We start from the raw sequence: 13,694 nt of genomic DNA on the forward strand, positions 1-13,694 counted from the left end.
TGTCCATCCCCAGGCGGGGGGGTGAAAGGGAAGCAGTGGTTACCCTGGGGCTGGTGTAGCTGTGGCAGGAGCCAGAGCCACCCTAGGACTGTCTGCGCCCCGTGTTTCTCACCCAGAGCCACCCTAGGACTGTCTGCGCCCCGTGTTTCTCACCCAGAGCCACCCTAGGACTGTCTGCGCCCCGTGTTTCTCACCCGAGCAGTCCCTTCCCCTCCCTGGGAACTGGCACGTCCCCTCCGGGGCCAGCCCAGGGTCCCCATGGCACATGCCGAGGGGTCCCCTGCCCGCCGCCCCTTTCTCCTCGCAGGGGAAGGGCTGGCGTTTGCTGGCTGAAGATTATGTAAAAAACCTCCGACTACGGAGAGATAAGCTCTTTTTAAAAATAGCAGGAGCGGGGCGCGCTGGCCAGCCCCTGCCACCTGTTGCTGGCTGCTCGCACGGTATATGTTTAGTAAAAGGGCAGATTAAGGAATTGGCCGCCACCTGCCATGTGCTGCAGGTTTATTTATTCCAGGCCCTCTCTGGGAGTCAAGCACCTGCCGGCACCTTTATTTTTAAATATTGGCCTGATTTATTTCCAGAGATAACAGGTCTTTCTACCTGGGGCTGGGGAGGGCCGTGCTCTGCTGAGTCCCATCCCCAGGGACCCCCAGGCAGCTTCCCCAGGACCCAGCATCCCCGTGCCAGCCGGAGAGGCGGCAGTTTTATTTGCCTTGTGATGGGTTTTTCCCACGCAGGATCCGGCCCGTGACCCCCATAGATGTGTGGGGACCCGCACCCCACAGGCTGGTGCGGGTTCTGCTCCCCGGCACAGGAGGCAGAGCGGGGTGGACATGCCATCTCCTGTCCCGTGGTTGAGGGAAGGGGAACTGAAATGACGCCTGGGAACGGGCGGCCAGAGCAAAATTAGCAGCGAGAGCACCGAAATGGTGGGGAAGGAGTGGGAAGGGGGAAAGTGAAGCAACACGGGGGTGAGTCGCAAGCCCAGGAGGAAACGGGGAAGGGGCGATGCACCCCCAGCGTCAATTACAAGGCACAGTTTGCTTTGGGGACCAACAAGACAGAGGAACCGAAATAAAACTCAACCACAGGGCAGAAATAAAATGCAGCCACAGGGCAGAAAGGGGAATTGAGAGCATGGTCAGATGGTGCTGGGGAGCGAGCTAGCAGTGCCGCGGCTCCAGCCCTCTGGTGCGAGCGCCCGTCCTTTGCCCAGGGACTTGTCTTAAGTGTTTTTCCTAGAGGTGACAGTTAGGAGGTCTTCAGCCTAATGGCTCCTGCCATCTGTTCCCTGTCTGGGCGCATTAGGTCCCTCTCCCCGTCCCCGTCCCTGCAGCAGGCAGAGGCGCCTACCTGGGCCCGCGGAGGAGCGCGGGAGGAGGAGGAGGAGGGTGCGGGCAGGCGGCGGGGCCGATGCTCGGAGGGGAGCGCAGCCCCCCGTGCCGCTGCACCGGTCAGCAAAGCGCCGGGGGTAATGAGGCGTGCGGCCCCCGTCGCCGGGTGGGGATGGCACTGATGGAAGGTGGTTTGAATCAGATGGCAGATGCCACTTGTCATCAGGCCATGCCTCGTCGCCTCTGGAAAGCCAGCGGAGCAGAAGGGCACGAGGCACGTGAGGTGCAGTGGGTCCCGCGGGGTGGGTCCCCTCCACCCCGGTTCCTGCCCGCACCGGGGTGGGAAGGAGCCCCAAAATCAGAGTATGAGGCAGGGGGTCCTGCCACGGGGTCCCAGCACCCAGGGAGTCCCCAGGCTGGGCTGGGGATGAGGTGTGCAGGGCAGGAACCAGCTGAAAGCAGGTCAGTTTGCGGTGGTGAGCAAGGTCCCAGCTGGATCTGGAGGCTGGACCCAAGGATTACTGGGGTTTAACACGTATTTAAACCCTCTTACCTAAAGATTCTGGGAAAACAGGGAAAAAAAGCAGGATTTTCAGTAAGAGCTGGAAGGGAGGGACTTTCCCCGCAGTTTGCAGGGCTGCGCCGCACCAGCAGCCACCCCAGGCATCACTGGCAGCAGCTTGGGGCGCCTGGGGGTGAGCAGGGAGAGATCAGACGCAGGATTAGGCTTTTTCCAGAGCTGCTCGCTGCCTTTGTATAATGCTCTTTGTGAGGGTGCCTGGGGGACCGCAGCAGGGTTTGTTTTTTGTTTTTTTTTAATAAAGCTCTGCTTGCCAGCAGGGACAGGATTCAGTCCTCAGTGCGATGAACTGAGCAGGGAAGGGAGAGGAGCCGAGGAGTCCCAGTGTCACTGGGGAAGCAGAGCACCGGTTCCCCCCTCGTTCCCGCTTGCTTGCTGAGCTGGGGTTGTCCTGCCCCGAGCAGAACTGCTGTGCCAAGGCGGGGGGATGCTGCCCCCCGCTTCTGCCTCCTCTCTGCGTACACATGCTCCCAGTTTCGCTTGTCGGCCGCCGGCGGGGAGGGATATGTGTGGGGCAGGCGCCGGGGTGGTGTGGGAACCCCGAAGTGCACGTGGTGCCTCCTCTGAGGTTCCGGGCTGGCGCTGCGAGAGGAACTGATGACTTCCCCCACCCCAGCCTGGGGCTGACTCAGCTCCGACCGACCGGGGCATCCTGCTGATGCACGGGGCTGCGGAGGACGGTGGGACCCCGCACCCTCCTGGGCTGGCGCAGGGGCAGGGCACAGCGCTTACCCCGTCTTGCTCTGCCCATCGTCCCCCTCGGATGCTCTCGGGGTGCTGCTTGGGTGGCCTCTGTGGACTGCTGGGGCTGGGGGTGGTGGTGGCAAAAGGCTTATCTTAGCAGGCAGCTGGTGGCCTCTGCCCTCACTCCCACGTGGCAGCGGCCGGTGACGCAGCGTGACACGAGCCGTAGCCACCAGCTGCACCTGGGAAGTGGCTCCGTATCCCAGAAGGTGCACTGGGAGGAATTGCAGGAGCTGGTGACCCTGAAGCCGTGGAGGGCTGTGCCGCTGCAATGCCGGCAGCCCCTGCTCGCGGGGTGGCACAGGGAGAGGCTCTGTGCCTGGGGACCCACAGATCCCAAAGAGAGATGCTCCTGCCTGGACACCCGCTCGTCCCTCCACTCTCTGCCCTGTCGTACCTGAACAGCAGCCAAAGCCCAGGAGCTCTCGGCAGCACCAGGTCCTGGCTGCCTTTCGTTCATCAGCTGGCACTGGCAGGGTGGGAGGGGGAGGCAGAGCCATCACATTTCTCCGGGGTGGGTTTACCTTGCTCTGTTCTGCGGTTATTAGTCATCTGCCTGCTAAATATTCCTCACCAGCCTGGAGACCTTAAAGGCAGAGGAACGGCTGCTCTCCTCTAATTGACAGATCACAAGCCCTGGGACTTCCCTGAATTAATTTGTGACAAGTGCAATTGCTGAGTATCTCTATTAGGAAAGAGAAACACAACAAACCGAAGCACAAATCCTGCATATCCAACCTGGATTTAGAAGTTGGCAGGGACAGAGGCTCTGCAACAGTCCCTGGCAGGCTGGTCCCCAGGAGGACAGCCGCAGTGCTCCTGGCCAGCTGCATCCCGAGCTGACCCAGCCTGCTTCTCCCATCCAGCCCCAGACCTCCTTGAACCTGCCCTGGGCTGGACGGGCGGCTCCGTCAGGGACCCTTCTGTGTCCCCAGCCCCTCCTGCGGTGACTGCACAGGAGGGCACGGTGACACCAGCATGGAGTAGTGTGAAAATCAGGTCTTTCTGATGACGTTTTGCATAAAATGTTTTGTAATTCTTGGCTGGCTGGCTGCAGCCTGTAAGTTGGAGGCTGGGGCTGTAGTTCCGTCCTCCCCCACCTTTTCCCCGTGGCTCGGTGGGTTATTTGGGGTGTGCAGCCGATGGCCAGCGCCAGCAGCACACGTTGCTCTGAGCTCATCTCCCTTAATAAGATGGGTCATTCGTACATCTCTGTGCCTCAGTTTCTCTTTGTACACGGGGGATAGCAGCCCTGCCTTGCTGTACAGGGCGATGTGGGAACCAGCCCAGGAATCCTTCACTCAATACCAGCACCACAGGACCGTGCCAGCACCCAGCTTCCACCCAGTTCTCTGCTTTCTTCACCAACTGCTGGGCACCGAGCTCTCCGGGGAGGGAAGGAGAGGTGTGTGGAGAGGCTGCTGGAAGGCTGGAAGTTGCAGAGAAGTTTCCCGCCCAAGCCAGCTCTGGAAAGCCAGACCTCGTTGCATCTGGGATCCATTTATTTGCTGTGAAGCTTTCCTTTGGAGAGAGAATGCTAAAAGGATATCTATAAATTGCAGGGCTAAAGCGCGACTGTCCGGGCCTTCATCATCTGTGCAAGCGCTCGCTCCCAGCCAGCAGCTCTCTCATGAGCCATCGCTGCAAATCATCTTCCCTGCTCTGCGTCCCGAGGCGCTGTGAAGCCGGGATGGCTTGTGAGTGCCGGGCCACGAGGGCTGTGCCGTGGCTGTGCCGTGGCTGTGCCGTGGGCAGGGGACTGGTGGCGCAGGATGAGCTCACCTTCCCCTTAAATCGTGCGGGAGCATCCTTCGTAGGGCGGGCAGCGTCAGCCCTGCGTGGCTCCTGGTGGTGCACGGGGGACTGGCCGTGTCCCCGCTCCTTCCACCCCGGTGCCGGCAGCGAGAGCCGGTGGGATCCTGCTGTCAGCTCAGAGCTACACCGGCTTTTATACCAGCGCAGCAGATGAGTGCTTGTGCCTTTGGTCTCTGGGCTCGTGTGCCCAAATCCTCCTCTTGGTTCAGCATCGTGGGTGGGTGTTTTTAAGTGGTGCATGTCCCCGTTTGAAGCTTGGCCCCTACTTGAAATGCCACCCTGCCTGGCCCTCCTGCTCCGTGTCCGAGCGCACGGGAAAGCCTTGCTTCGGAGCTGGCTCCCCACTGAGCACTGTGCTTCTGTCTCAACAGCTCAACTCGCCCATGAACCCCGTCAGCAGCTCAGAGGACATTAAGCCACCCCTGGGGCTCAATGGAGTCCTCAAAGTGCCAGCACATCCCTCAGGAACGATGGCCTCCTTCACCAAGCACATATGTGCCATCTGCGGGGACAGATCTTCAGGTAAGGCGGGTGCCTGCCCCGGGAGGGCTCGCAGGGGCACGCTCGGGCTGCGCTCGCGTGTGGATGCCCTGGGAGAGCGTGGCGAGGGTTTGCACGGCTCCCCGGCTCCCTGCAGCACAGGGAGTGCGGGTGAGGACTCTCCAGCCGGAGAGGAGCCCCCAGTGCCCTCGGAGGAGGGGATAAAAAGTCCCTGATTGACCATCCTCCCCCAGCCCATCTGCTCTGGGGCAGGCTCTGACCGGAGCCAGGAGACCCCAGGTCTCTGCTTAGCGGTGGGGGTATATCCTCAGCCCTGAGCAGCGCAGCCCGGCTGAAGACAAGGCGTTAGTGGGTGTCCTTCTCTCTACCCAGCCTTGGATCTGCAGGGGTCTTGCCACGTAGCGCCAGATAAAAAGGTTTGCTTCCCACAGAGGTTCTCCACTGGTGGGAGATAAAGATGGACTAATTCTCTTTATTCTCACGCTGTTTTAAAAGCTTTCTGCTCCAGCAGTGCTCTGGTTGCCTAGTTTGTGGGGTCCTTAGGGACACCTCCTGCGCCTGTCGGACTCCCCGGGGCTGGAAGAGGAGGGTGGGTGCGTGGTGCGGAGCAGGCTGGGTCGCCTGTTTGCCATGGGGAGTCCGCACAGGTCGCGGGGGACACAGGGAGGCACCCAGCCCCTGTTTCACTGCTGCGCTGCCTCACCCCGATGTACGGCTAAGAAATGATGAGGGCTTTTCCTGGACAGAAGGCAGGAGGGCATCCTGATTTTATGGAAGTCAGGTGAAGGCAGAGCCGCTGCTCTTCAGCTGCTGCTCCCAGCTCCGAGAAGCCTCTGCTCCCTCAGACATGGCTGGGAAGAGCTGACGGTCTTTGTGGGGAGGGAGAGCAAAGGGGGGAGCTGGGGGCACCCAGGACACTCGTGGGTCCTTTTAACCCGAGTCGCATCCTCCCGCAGGTAAACATTACGGGGTTTACAGCTGCGAGGGCTGCAAAGGCTTCTTCAAGCGCACGGTGCGGAAAGACCTCACCTACACGTGCCGCGACAACAAGGACTGCTTGATCGACAAGCGCCAGCGCAACCGCTGCCAGTACTGCCGCTATCAGAAGTGTCTTGCGATGGGGATGAAGCGAGAAGGTAAGACAGAAAGAACCTGGCCCGAGCACCCATGGGTGCTGCGGGTACCTTGCCTTCGTTGGGAGGCTCCAGCAGGCTCCTGCCTGTTGGCAACGTGGCAGCACGACGTGCGCCAGAGCCAGCGTGAGCCTCGCCGGGAGCTGCCTGTGCCGGGGTGCCAAAAATGTGCGTGTCTCATTTATATTTTGCTGTTGCGCCACAGCTGGGGCCTCGTATGGGCTCCAAGACAGCGCTGGGTCCCAGAATAGCGCCCGGATGATGGATGGTTGCACGTTAGTAAATGTGCACCGAGCACAGCACCGGGGAGCAGGGGGGCGATGAAAGCAGACGGTGCTCGCGAGCTCGTGTGCTGCCCTGGAAGTTGCACTCCCCGTTTCACACCAGCTACCATGTGTTGGGAGCAGCGACGGCAAATACTTCCCTCTCCCTGCAGAGCCCTGTTAAACAGAGGTGCGAAAGCCGTCGGGGCTGAGTGCGTTTTGGGTGACGAATGCCACCACCTGGCACGGCCCTTCGTTCTCCGTGCAACAGGGGATGTCGCATCCTGGAGGACCGGAGCTGATCAGGGGACATTGGCAAGATAAAGATCTCAGTTAATGTGCTGGTTACTAATCACTGCGCTGCTGGGGAGGTGAGAGGCTCCTGCGTGTGTCCCAGCTGCGCGCTGTTTGTAGTGCATGCCGTGCTCAGGACGGGCAGGGAAGCTCAGTGAATTATCATCCGTCTCGTCAGAGCACACTGCTCGAGCATCGCCGCCGAGCACTGGCTGCTCTAACTCAGTAGCATTCCCTAGCAGTGGCACTGCTGGATTTTTTTTCTCATTGGGAGGAAAAAAGAAATCCAGTCTCATAAAAAGATATCCCTCCCTTTACTGGAATTTAAATTTAGGATCTAAAACTCCCTGGCAGGGCCTCTAAATGCTGGTTGTACCTGCTTTAAACTGCTGGCAGAACAGGCTTTTACCAGACATGATGTCAAAATGACCCCAGTTCTCTGCTGCCTTCTCCCCTTACATCTTCAGAGCCACACTTGCCTCCCTGACCAGCCGATAAACCCATCCCTCCGCCGAGTCGCTCTGGTTTCTGCGAGCAGCGCTCCAGCTTGGGTCTCTTTGAAGAGCACTTAGTCTTGTCTGGAGCATTGATTAAACAGGGCAGCGCCGGAGCTGCATCGAGCCTTGAGCAGACCCCACCACGCTCGATTTACGGGGTTACCTAAGGACCCACGATACGCAGAGTCTTCAAATGTCAAAGCCGTCTCTGCTCGAGGTGTGGGGGGATTGCAGCGGGCTGGGAGGTGAGGGTGCCCAGGGGACCTCCCCGGCCCTGCAGAGCTTAACCCTTCGGAGCTCGGAAACGAAGCTGTCTGGCCCAAGCAAGGACGGGTTGCACAGGAGGCAGCTGCTCTGCCAGGGGTGGCTGTAGGCAGAAACCTGGTTGGAGAGAGAGAGCACGTGGTTGGAGGGAATGGAGGAGATGGTAACGCGTTGCTTTTGATAGAAACACAGCGCGCAGCTGGGACCTCCAAGGAACGCCACCGGGCAGAGCTTGGGGTGCTCATGGCCCCATCCCCACACTCACCCAAAGCAATACATGTTTGATAGTGGGTTTTTCTGTGACAAAGAAAAGCTGCCCCTTGGAGCCGTCCCTATGGAGCAGTTGCAAGGTCTCCCAGCTCCTCATCCTCTGCCCTTTCCTTGCCTCCTGTCTTTCTGGTCCTGTTTGCATCATTTCCAGCTTGGTGGGAAAGAGAAAACCTCTAGTCTTAAATGGAGAGATCGAGACATTCAGAAAATGCCTCTAAAGATGAGTGGTACAGAGCAGACGTGGTGCTCCGTGTGCGAGGGGCTGGCGTTGCCCTGGCTGCTCTGCAGATGGGCAGAGCCATGGAGCGTGCTGGATCCCGTGGGAGATGTGTGGCAGGAGGAGGAAATGGAGGGAGGCAGGTCTCCTTTCCAGCCCCGGGAAATTCAGGTGACTAAAAAGAAGCCAAGAACTCTCGTGTGTGTTCAGCAGCAGCAGCGCTTGCTTCTCAGGGAAGGAATGCAGGTGCAGGTGATGTGGAGCATCCCATTACCCTGGCATTGCCCCTGGAGCCTTGCACCGGCAGCTGGAGACCCGCTTTCCTTTCAGACCCCTAGAACTTCTCAGCCAGCGTCTGCAGGGAAAGGAGCATCAGCAGTGATGCTTTAACTGTGTGGCCTGCACTGACATCCTGTGATTTGGTACCTGCTTCGTGCCTACCGTTAACGGTGATTGCATGGGCAGCACCACTAAAATTATAGGTCCATTAATTAATTTCTAAATGGTGATGGAATTCCCCAGAGAGCGCGTACAGTATGAGGACTCTATTAATTCATCTTGATTAACATTATCACAATGAATACCAAATGCATTCATAACGATCAGCCAATTATTTAAAAGCATGACAGATGGGATCTTCGTAACTCTAGAAGCGCACTCAGGCGGTGCTGACTGATCTTCTGGTGCTGGCGTCGCACAAAGAGGGCTTCGGAGAAGGGCACGAAGCTGGTGCAGTGGCAGTTGGTTGATGTTTGGGGTATAATCCCCATGTAGGGAAAGCTGGAATGATTCACCCACTCCCCAAATAAAGCTCTGTCTTCTTATAAACCTAAAACTTCACAGTGTCTGATGGCAGGCTTGAAGATGTCGTAGTTGTTGTCCTAAACCTGAAAGTGAGAAGCTGGATCTCACTAAGCTTTGGTTTTGAGAAGCTCTTGAGTTTCACGTGTGATATCCACCTGATTTGTCAAGAAAACTTTTCCTAGCCGTTGCATCCATCCCAGCTCGCTGCTGCTGCCCATCCACTTTGCCAGCCAGGAGCCTTGTCCTGGTCCTTGCACCAGTCCCGCTGCCTCCACACCAGCTCTGTTTCGGGCAACAGTTTTGGGCTAAATCCTGCGTTGCTAATTCCTTTTGTTTAAATACTCACATCATAGCTGGCTTTTTATCCTCTAGTGTGAACTGTTGCATCTTTTAATTAAGAGTCAGGGTAATGGGCCTCATTTCCCTAAAAAATATCTTGCTCTGGAGACCTAATTGATAGCTATGTAAAGGCATAGCAGATTCCTGCTGGGGAAGTCTCTCTCCTGTAGCCCAAAGGTATTTGTACGCCACAGAAGTACAGAAAAACCCTCTAAAGTAAGTACTATAGCTCTGGTGAGAGAATAAGGCATCCTGCGTGGTGCTGAGCAGTGCTGTGACCTGCAGAGTGATGCTGGGAAGAAGAGGGCTGAGGGCCACGTTCGTACCCAAAAACCTGTGCCAGAAGGGTAAAAGGAAGAGGCGTAAAAGGAAGAGGCTCTCAGGAGCTGAGGAGTTGGCTTAAAGGGGTAAAGGCACCAGGGCAGCTGATGGAGCTCTGGAAGGGTTTGATCCCAACACCTGGAGGGTTTCCAGGTGAACGTGCCAAGAGCAGAGCCGGGCAGACCCGGAGGGATGGACCTTCTCGTCCACGTGCTGCGGGAAGGAGCCTGCCCAGGGCGGTGCACCCACGGAGGTGAGCGGCAGGGGGTGGCCGCGGGGTGCTGCCGAAGGACGGGGGAGTGCTTCAGGGCTGCGGGGCTTTGCTTTTGCAATCAGATCGCGCCGATCTTCGCTTAAAGGAGTGTAAGCCTGCAGAAGCGGAAGATTCCTTCTGGTGCACGCATCTCTTCTTGCTGCTCCCTGCTAAAAACATTTAAGATAGATCCTGACGCCGCGTTCACGGTGAACGAGCCTCATGGACTCTGAGGTATTGCGGCTATAATAAATAAGCAACTGGGAGCATTTTTCCCCTATGAATTACTGCCAGCTGTGTGAGGCTTTGGTTCTTGTACTCTGTCTCCCACTAAATACCGGATAGTCAACAAAATTAAGATTACCATCAGGGATCTTGACTAATGCAGGGATTATTATTGTGGGGGTGGCTCTTTGCATCCAGAAGCATAATTCTTCTCTGCTTGATCTGTTACTCATTAGGGTCTAAGGTGTCTGTGGATCAGCAGCCTTATATTTTAAAGGGAAAAAGTGGAAACTGCCTTTGAGTTAGAGAGGCAGGGGTCTTGCGAAGAGGTGGGAGTAAACAGTGAGGGTCTTGGGATAAAGGCATCTTGCATGCAGTGCCATCAGCTGGGGTTAACCTCAGAGGCGAGGGGGATCATCGGAGGCTACAAACCACGGCCTCGCGTTGCAGCGCATCGCTATCTCGTGTGATGAGATTCTGGCCCCACCATTGCTGGCAGCGCCGCCGGATCGCACAGCAGGCAGGAAATACCAGCGAGGAGCCCTTTCTCATGCTCCCGCCGGCCGCCCTTGGACGGCTCACAGGCAGCAGACGTTGGGAACCGGCACAGCCCAGCCCCGCTCCATCTCCCGCCTCTCCTTCCCCCAGCGCTGCCTCCGGACGTGAGCGGCTCCCGGCGCGAGCCGGACTGTCTCCGTTGGACCTGCTGGGCTGCCCAGTTTCTTAACTGGGAGCTACCACTTGCCGTGCTGAAGCCTGCAGCCTGAGCGCGCTGCGGAGCACTAACGGCGGCGTTTGATGGTGACCGGGTGAAATGGATGTTGCTGCATCTCTGCCGGGAAGCTCGTAGCCCATCTGGAGACCAGAAGGCTGTCCTCCCCCAGCGACTGCGGCTCAGGCTGCATAACTGACCCCCAAGATTGTTCCTAAATCCAGGCGCAGATACTGTAATGGCAGTGGCCTGGGTGCGGCGTGGCTGCAGCTTGCCTCCGTCAGCTGCCGTGACATGATCCAGAGTCGTGCTCTGAGGATCCACAACATCTTCTGTCCTGTTGCTTGCCTGATCTCTGACTCCCAGACTTCATTAAATTTCACAGCCTGAGATAATCCTTCCTCTTCCCCTGTGTTTATGGGTTGGTTTTCCCCCTCTCGCTTGCGCTGCCGTCGAGCTGAGGGATTTAACCTGGGAGGGGTTTGACTTGGAGCATCGCAAGGAGCGACTCTAGTCTGCAGCTCAGAGACCTCCGCGTGTGTCCGGGGAGCTGCTCAGGTAAATCGCTTCGTCCAGAGGGACCGAAGTTTCCCCTTGTTTTAGCCCAGAGTGACTTGGAGCGCAGCTCCTGCACTACCACAGCAGCCGCTGAGCTGTGCCCGATCCCCCTGCCATGGCTGTGCAGCCCCCCGCGCCCCCCCGCGCCGGAGCCATCCCGGCTCCCGCAGCATCTCTGGGGACCAACAGGAGCGAGAGGATTCTGGGGAGAAAGAGCAGGAATTCAGGTCTCCATCGTGCTGTTCAAATGAATGTAAAAGCAGGCAAGTGGCCATACCCCAGTGAAGGGGCAGAGTTCAAGAGTGCAGTTATTTTTAGTAGTAATTTTGGAATGGAAAATGTCTTTCAGCTTAATGAGCTTGTTTCTTATATCCTTTTAAAGTGCTGCTCTTTAAACCAGCTGGTTAAATGATGCTGGGTTTGATTTTTGTTTGAAGAATACTCTTAGGTTGAGAAAAAGGCTTTGGTTTATGATTCTCTCTCTTTGCTTTAGCAATGTTGCTGTTTGCTTATACTTCATAGTGTCCAGCTTTTGCGAGCGGAGTGAGCTAGCCATTTTTGCTGTTGTTTTCCAGAGCCATTCCCCCTGTGCATTTACTGCACGCAGAGGTTTCAGTCCTCTGTTCACATTTTTTTAACATCACAGCGGTATTTTGCCTATCTTAAAAATGCAGTATTCAACTGAAACATTGAAGAGAACACCACCATTTATTTCTTGTATAGCAGCTTTTGAGGTTGTTTGCAGTAGTAGAAAGCTGCATCTTTGAAAAAGACAAGGAGGTGCAGGAAAGCAAAGCAGAAGAAACACTGTCCGAATTAGTTTCCTTAGCTGTCATGGCATTTTCGATATAAACAGGTACCTCAGGCATAAGCACTTCAAGATGCCGATGATACACAGCTAAGATGTAGCTTCATAAAAAGGCAGCAGAGCCTAATAAATTCCACCACTAGTGAAAAGGAAATCCCCAATAACCCTCCACCCAGCACTTCATAAATAAAGCAGCCACCCACTTGTAGGCTCAGAGGAGACCGAGCAGGTTTGGGTCTTGGAGGCCACCAGAGCCTCCGGGCTCTCCAGGAGGAGGGTGGTATGCCCCGGCGATCCAGGGGCACGTCCCCAAAATGCATCCAGGTTGGAGCGGTCTGGAAAGCATCATCATCCTTGTTTGTCCTGTGGATCCTTGCCTCTGCCAGGAAACGGCAAGGTGCAAAAGGGGGTGAAGGTGGGAGAGGATCAGACTGTGCTAAGAGGGAGAGCCAAGGCCAAAAAATGCATCTTCTGTTCACCCATGGCTTTCGCACTGCCCAGGAACCGGGCTGGGCGTTGGTGCCTGCCCCTGTGGTGCTGGGCTCCCTGTGCCTGGGGACTCCACACCTGGATCCGTCCCCCAGAGAAAACCCCATTCAGTCCATTTTTGGTGGGAGTGAATTATCCTTCCCCCTCTTTCCCCATGAAAAGAAACAAACCCCAGCCAGTCATCCACACTGTTGTTCCTGGAAGGATGGATTTTTGTCTCAGAAACAAGCGCTCATCTGTATTAACGCAGGATAAGTGGTAATTAGGAGCCGCTGTAGCCTCCACGTCTCTCCCAGCAAACAAACGAGCCTGCGATGGGCTCTCGGAAATGCCTCTGCCTGGGTGGAAAATCCTGTCCCCTTTGTGCCTCTTCCTCTCCTCGTTAACATTCCTCCGGCACAAAAGCGCGGTGCCCACTGAGCGTGGCAGTGCCCGTGTGCCACGGCGTGGGGGAACCTGGCTGCGAGCACCCGCCATGCATCTGTGACCAGACTTTAAAAACAGAGCATGGACTTGATGGGGTTCTTTTATTTATTTATTTTAAATCTAATTAGTCTGCAGATCACAGCATCAGGTTTCTCTCCACAAACGCAAGACTTAAAAAGGAAAGGACTTTTGTTGGAGGATTGGGATTCTGGGATGTTCACGCATCTCAAAGAGCAGAGACTTGGTGACATTCATCACGGGGCTTGCGATGAAGTGGCAGGCGTTGGGGATGCTGCAGGGGTTTCTCAGCAGTGTCCTCCAGGTCCTCCCCAGAGCCTCAATGAGCAGCTTGTTCTTCTCCATCAGTTGGAAAGTTTGTTACTCAACCGCAGCCACCCACCCTGGTTGGTTTGGGCACCTGAGCTGGGTTGGTTGCTCACTTCGCAGTGGACTTGAACCTGCGTATGTAGCTATCAGATGCTGCACCACGAGCAAAGGCAAGATATGCAGTGTTGATATGTGCACTAATAGAAGATGGATCTGGCATTTTTGCACATCAGCCCTTGGACTGGGGCAGCTGAGGCTCATCCGCATCCACAGGACGAGACATTTTGGTTCTTAGGTCACCAAGAAGTGGTCTTGACACATGGGGCTCCATGTCTTGCTGTACCATGGCCTGGGGAAGTGCAGATGGGCTGGAGAAGCTCATGATGAAAAATGACAGCAACCAGCCTTAGGCAAGTACAAGCCAAATCCAGCAGAATAACACGAGAGCCTCTTCATCAGGTGCCATGGAAAACACAGGCTTCTGTCCTTGGCTCAGCTGAGACATAGCTGGAGGAGGTGG

The 13,694-nt window shown here is 56.5% G+C and overlaps 1 protein-coding gene across 6 annotated transcripts in view; it reads left to right on the forward strand.

The window, feature by feature from the left end:
* The window catches only part of RXRA (retinoid X receptor alpha), a 112,664-nt gene that overhangs the window by 76,407 nt on the left and 22,563 nt on the right, over nucleotides 1-13,694 (forward strand). For all 6 annotated transcript variants that reach the window (XM_075772035.1, XM_075772034.1, XM_075772040.1 and 3 more), the window contains exons 3-4: nucleotides 4,845-4,995; nucleotides 5,931-6,110. In XM_075772035.1, the coding sequence (XP_075628150.1) occupies nucleotides 4,845-4,995; nucleotides 5,931-6,110 (331 nt within the window). The remainder of the gene's footprint in view (nucleotides 1-4,844; nucleotides 4,996-5,930; nucleotides 6,111-13,694) is intronic.

Source organism: Balearica regulorum, chromosome 20 (genome assembly GCF_011004875.1).
Source record: "Balearica regulorum gibbericeps isolate bBalReg1 chromosome 20, bBalReg1.pri, whole genome shotgun sequence".
In the NCBI taxonomy this organism is placed as follows: domain Eukaryota; kingdom Metazoa; phylum Chordata; class Aves; order Gruiformes; family Gruidae; genus Balearica; species Balearica regulorum.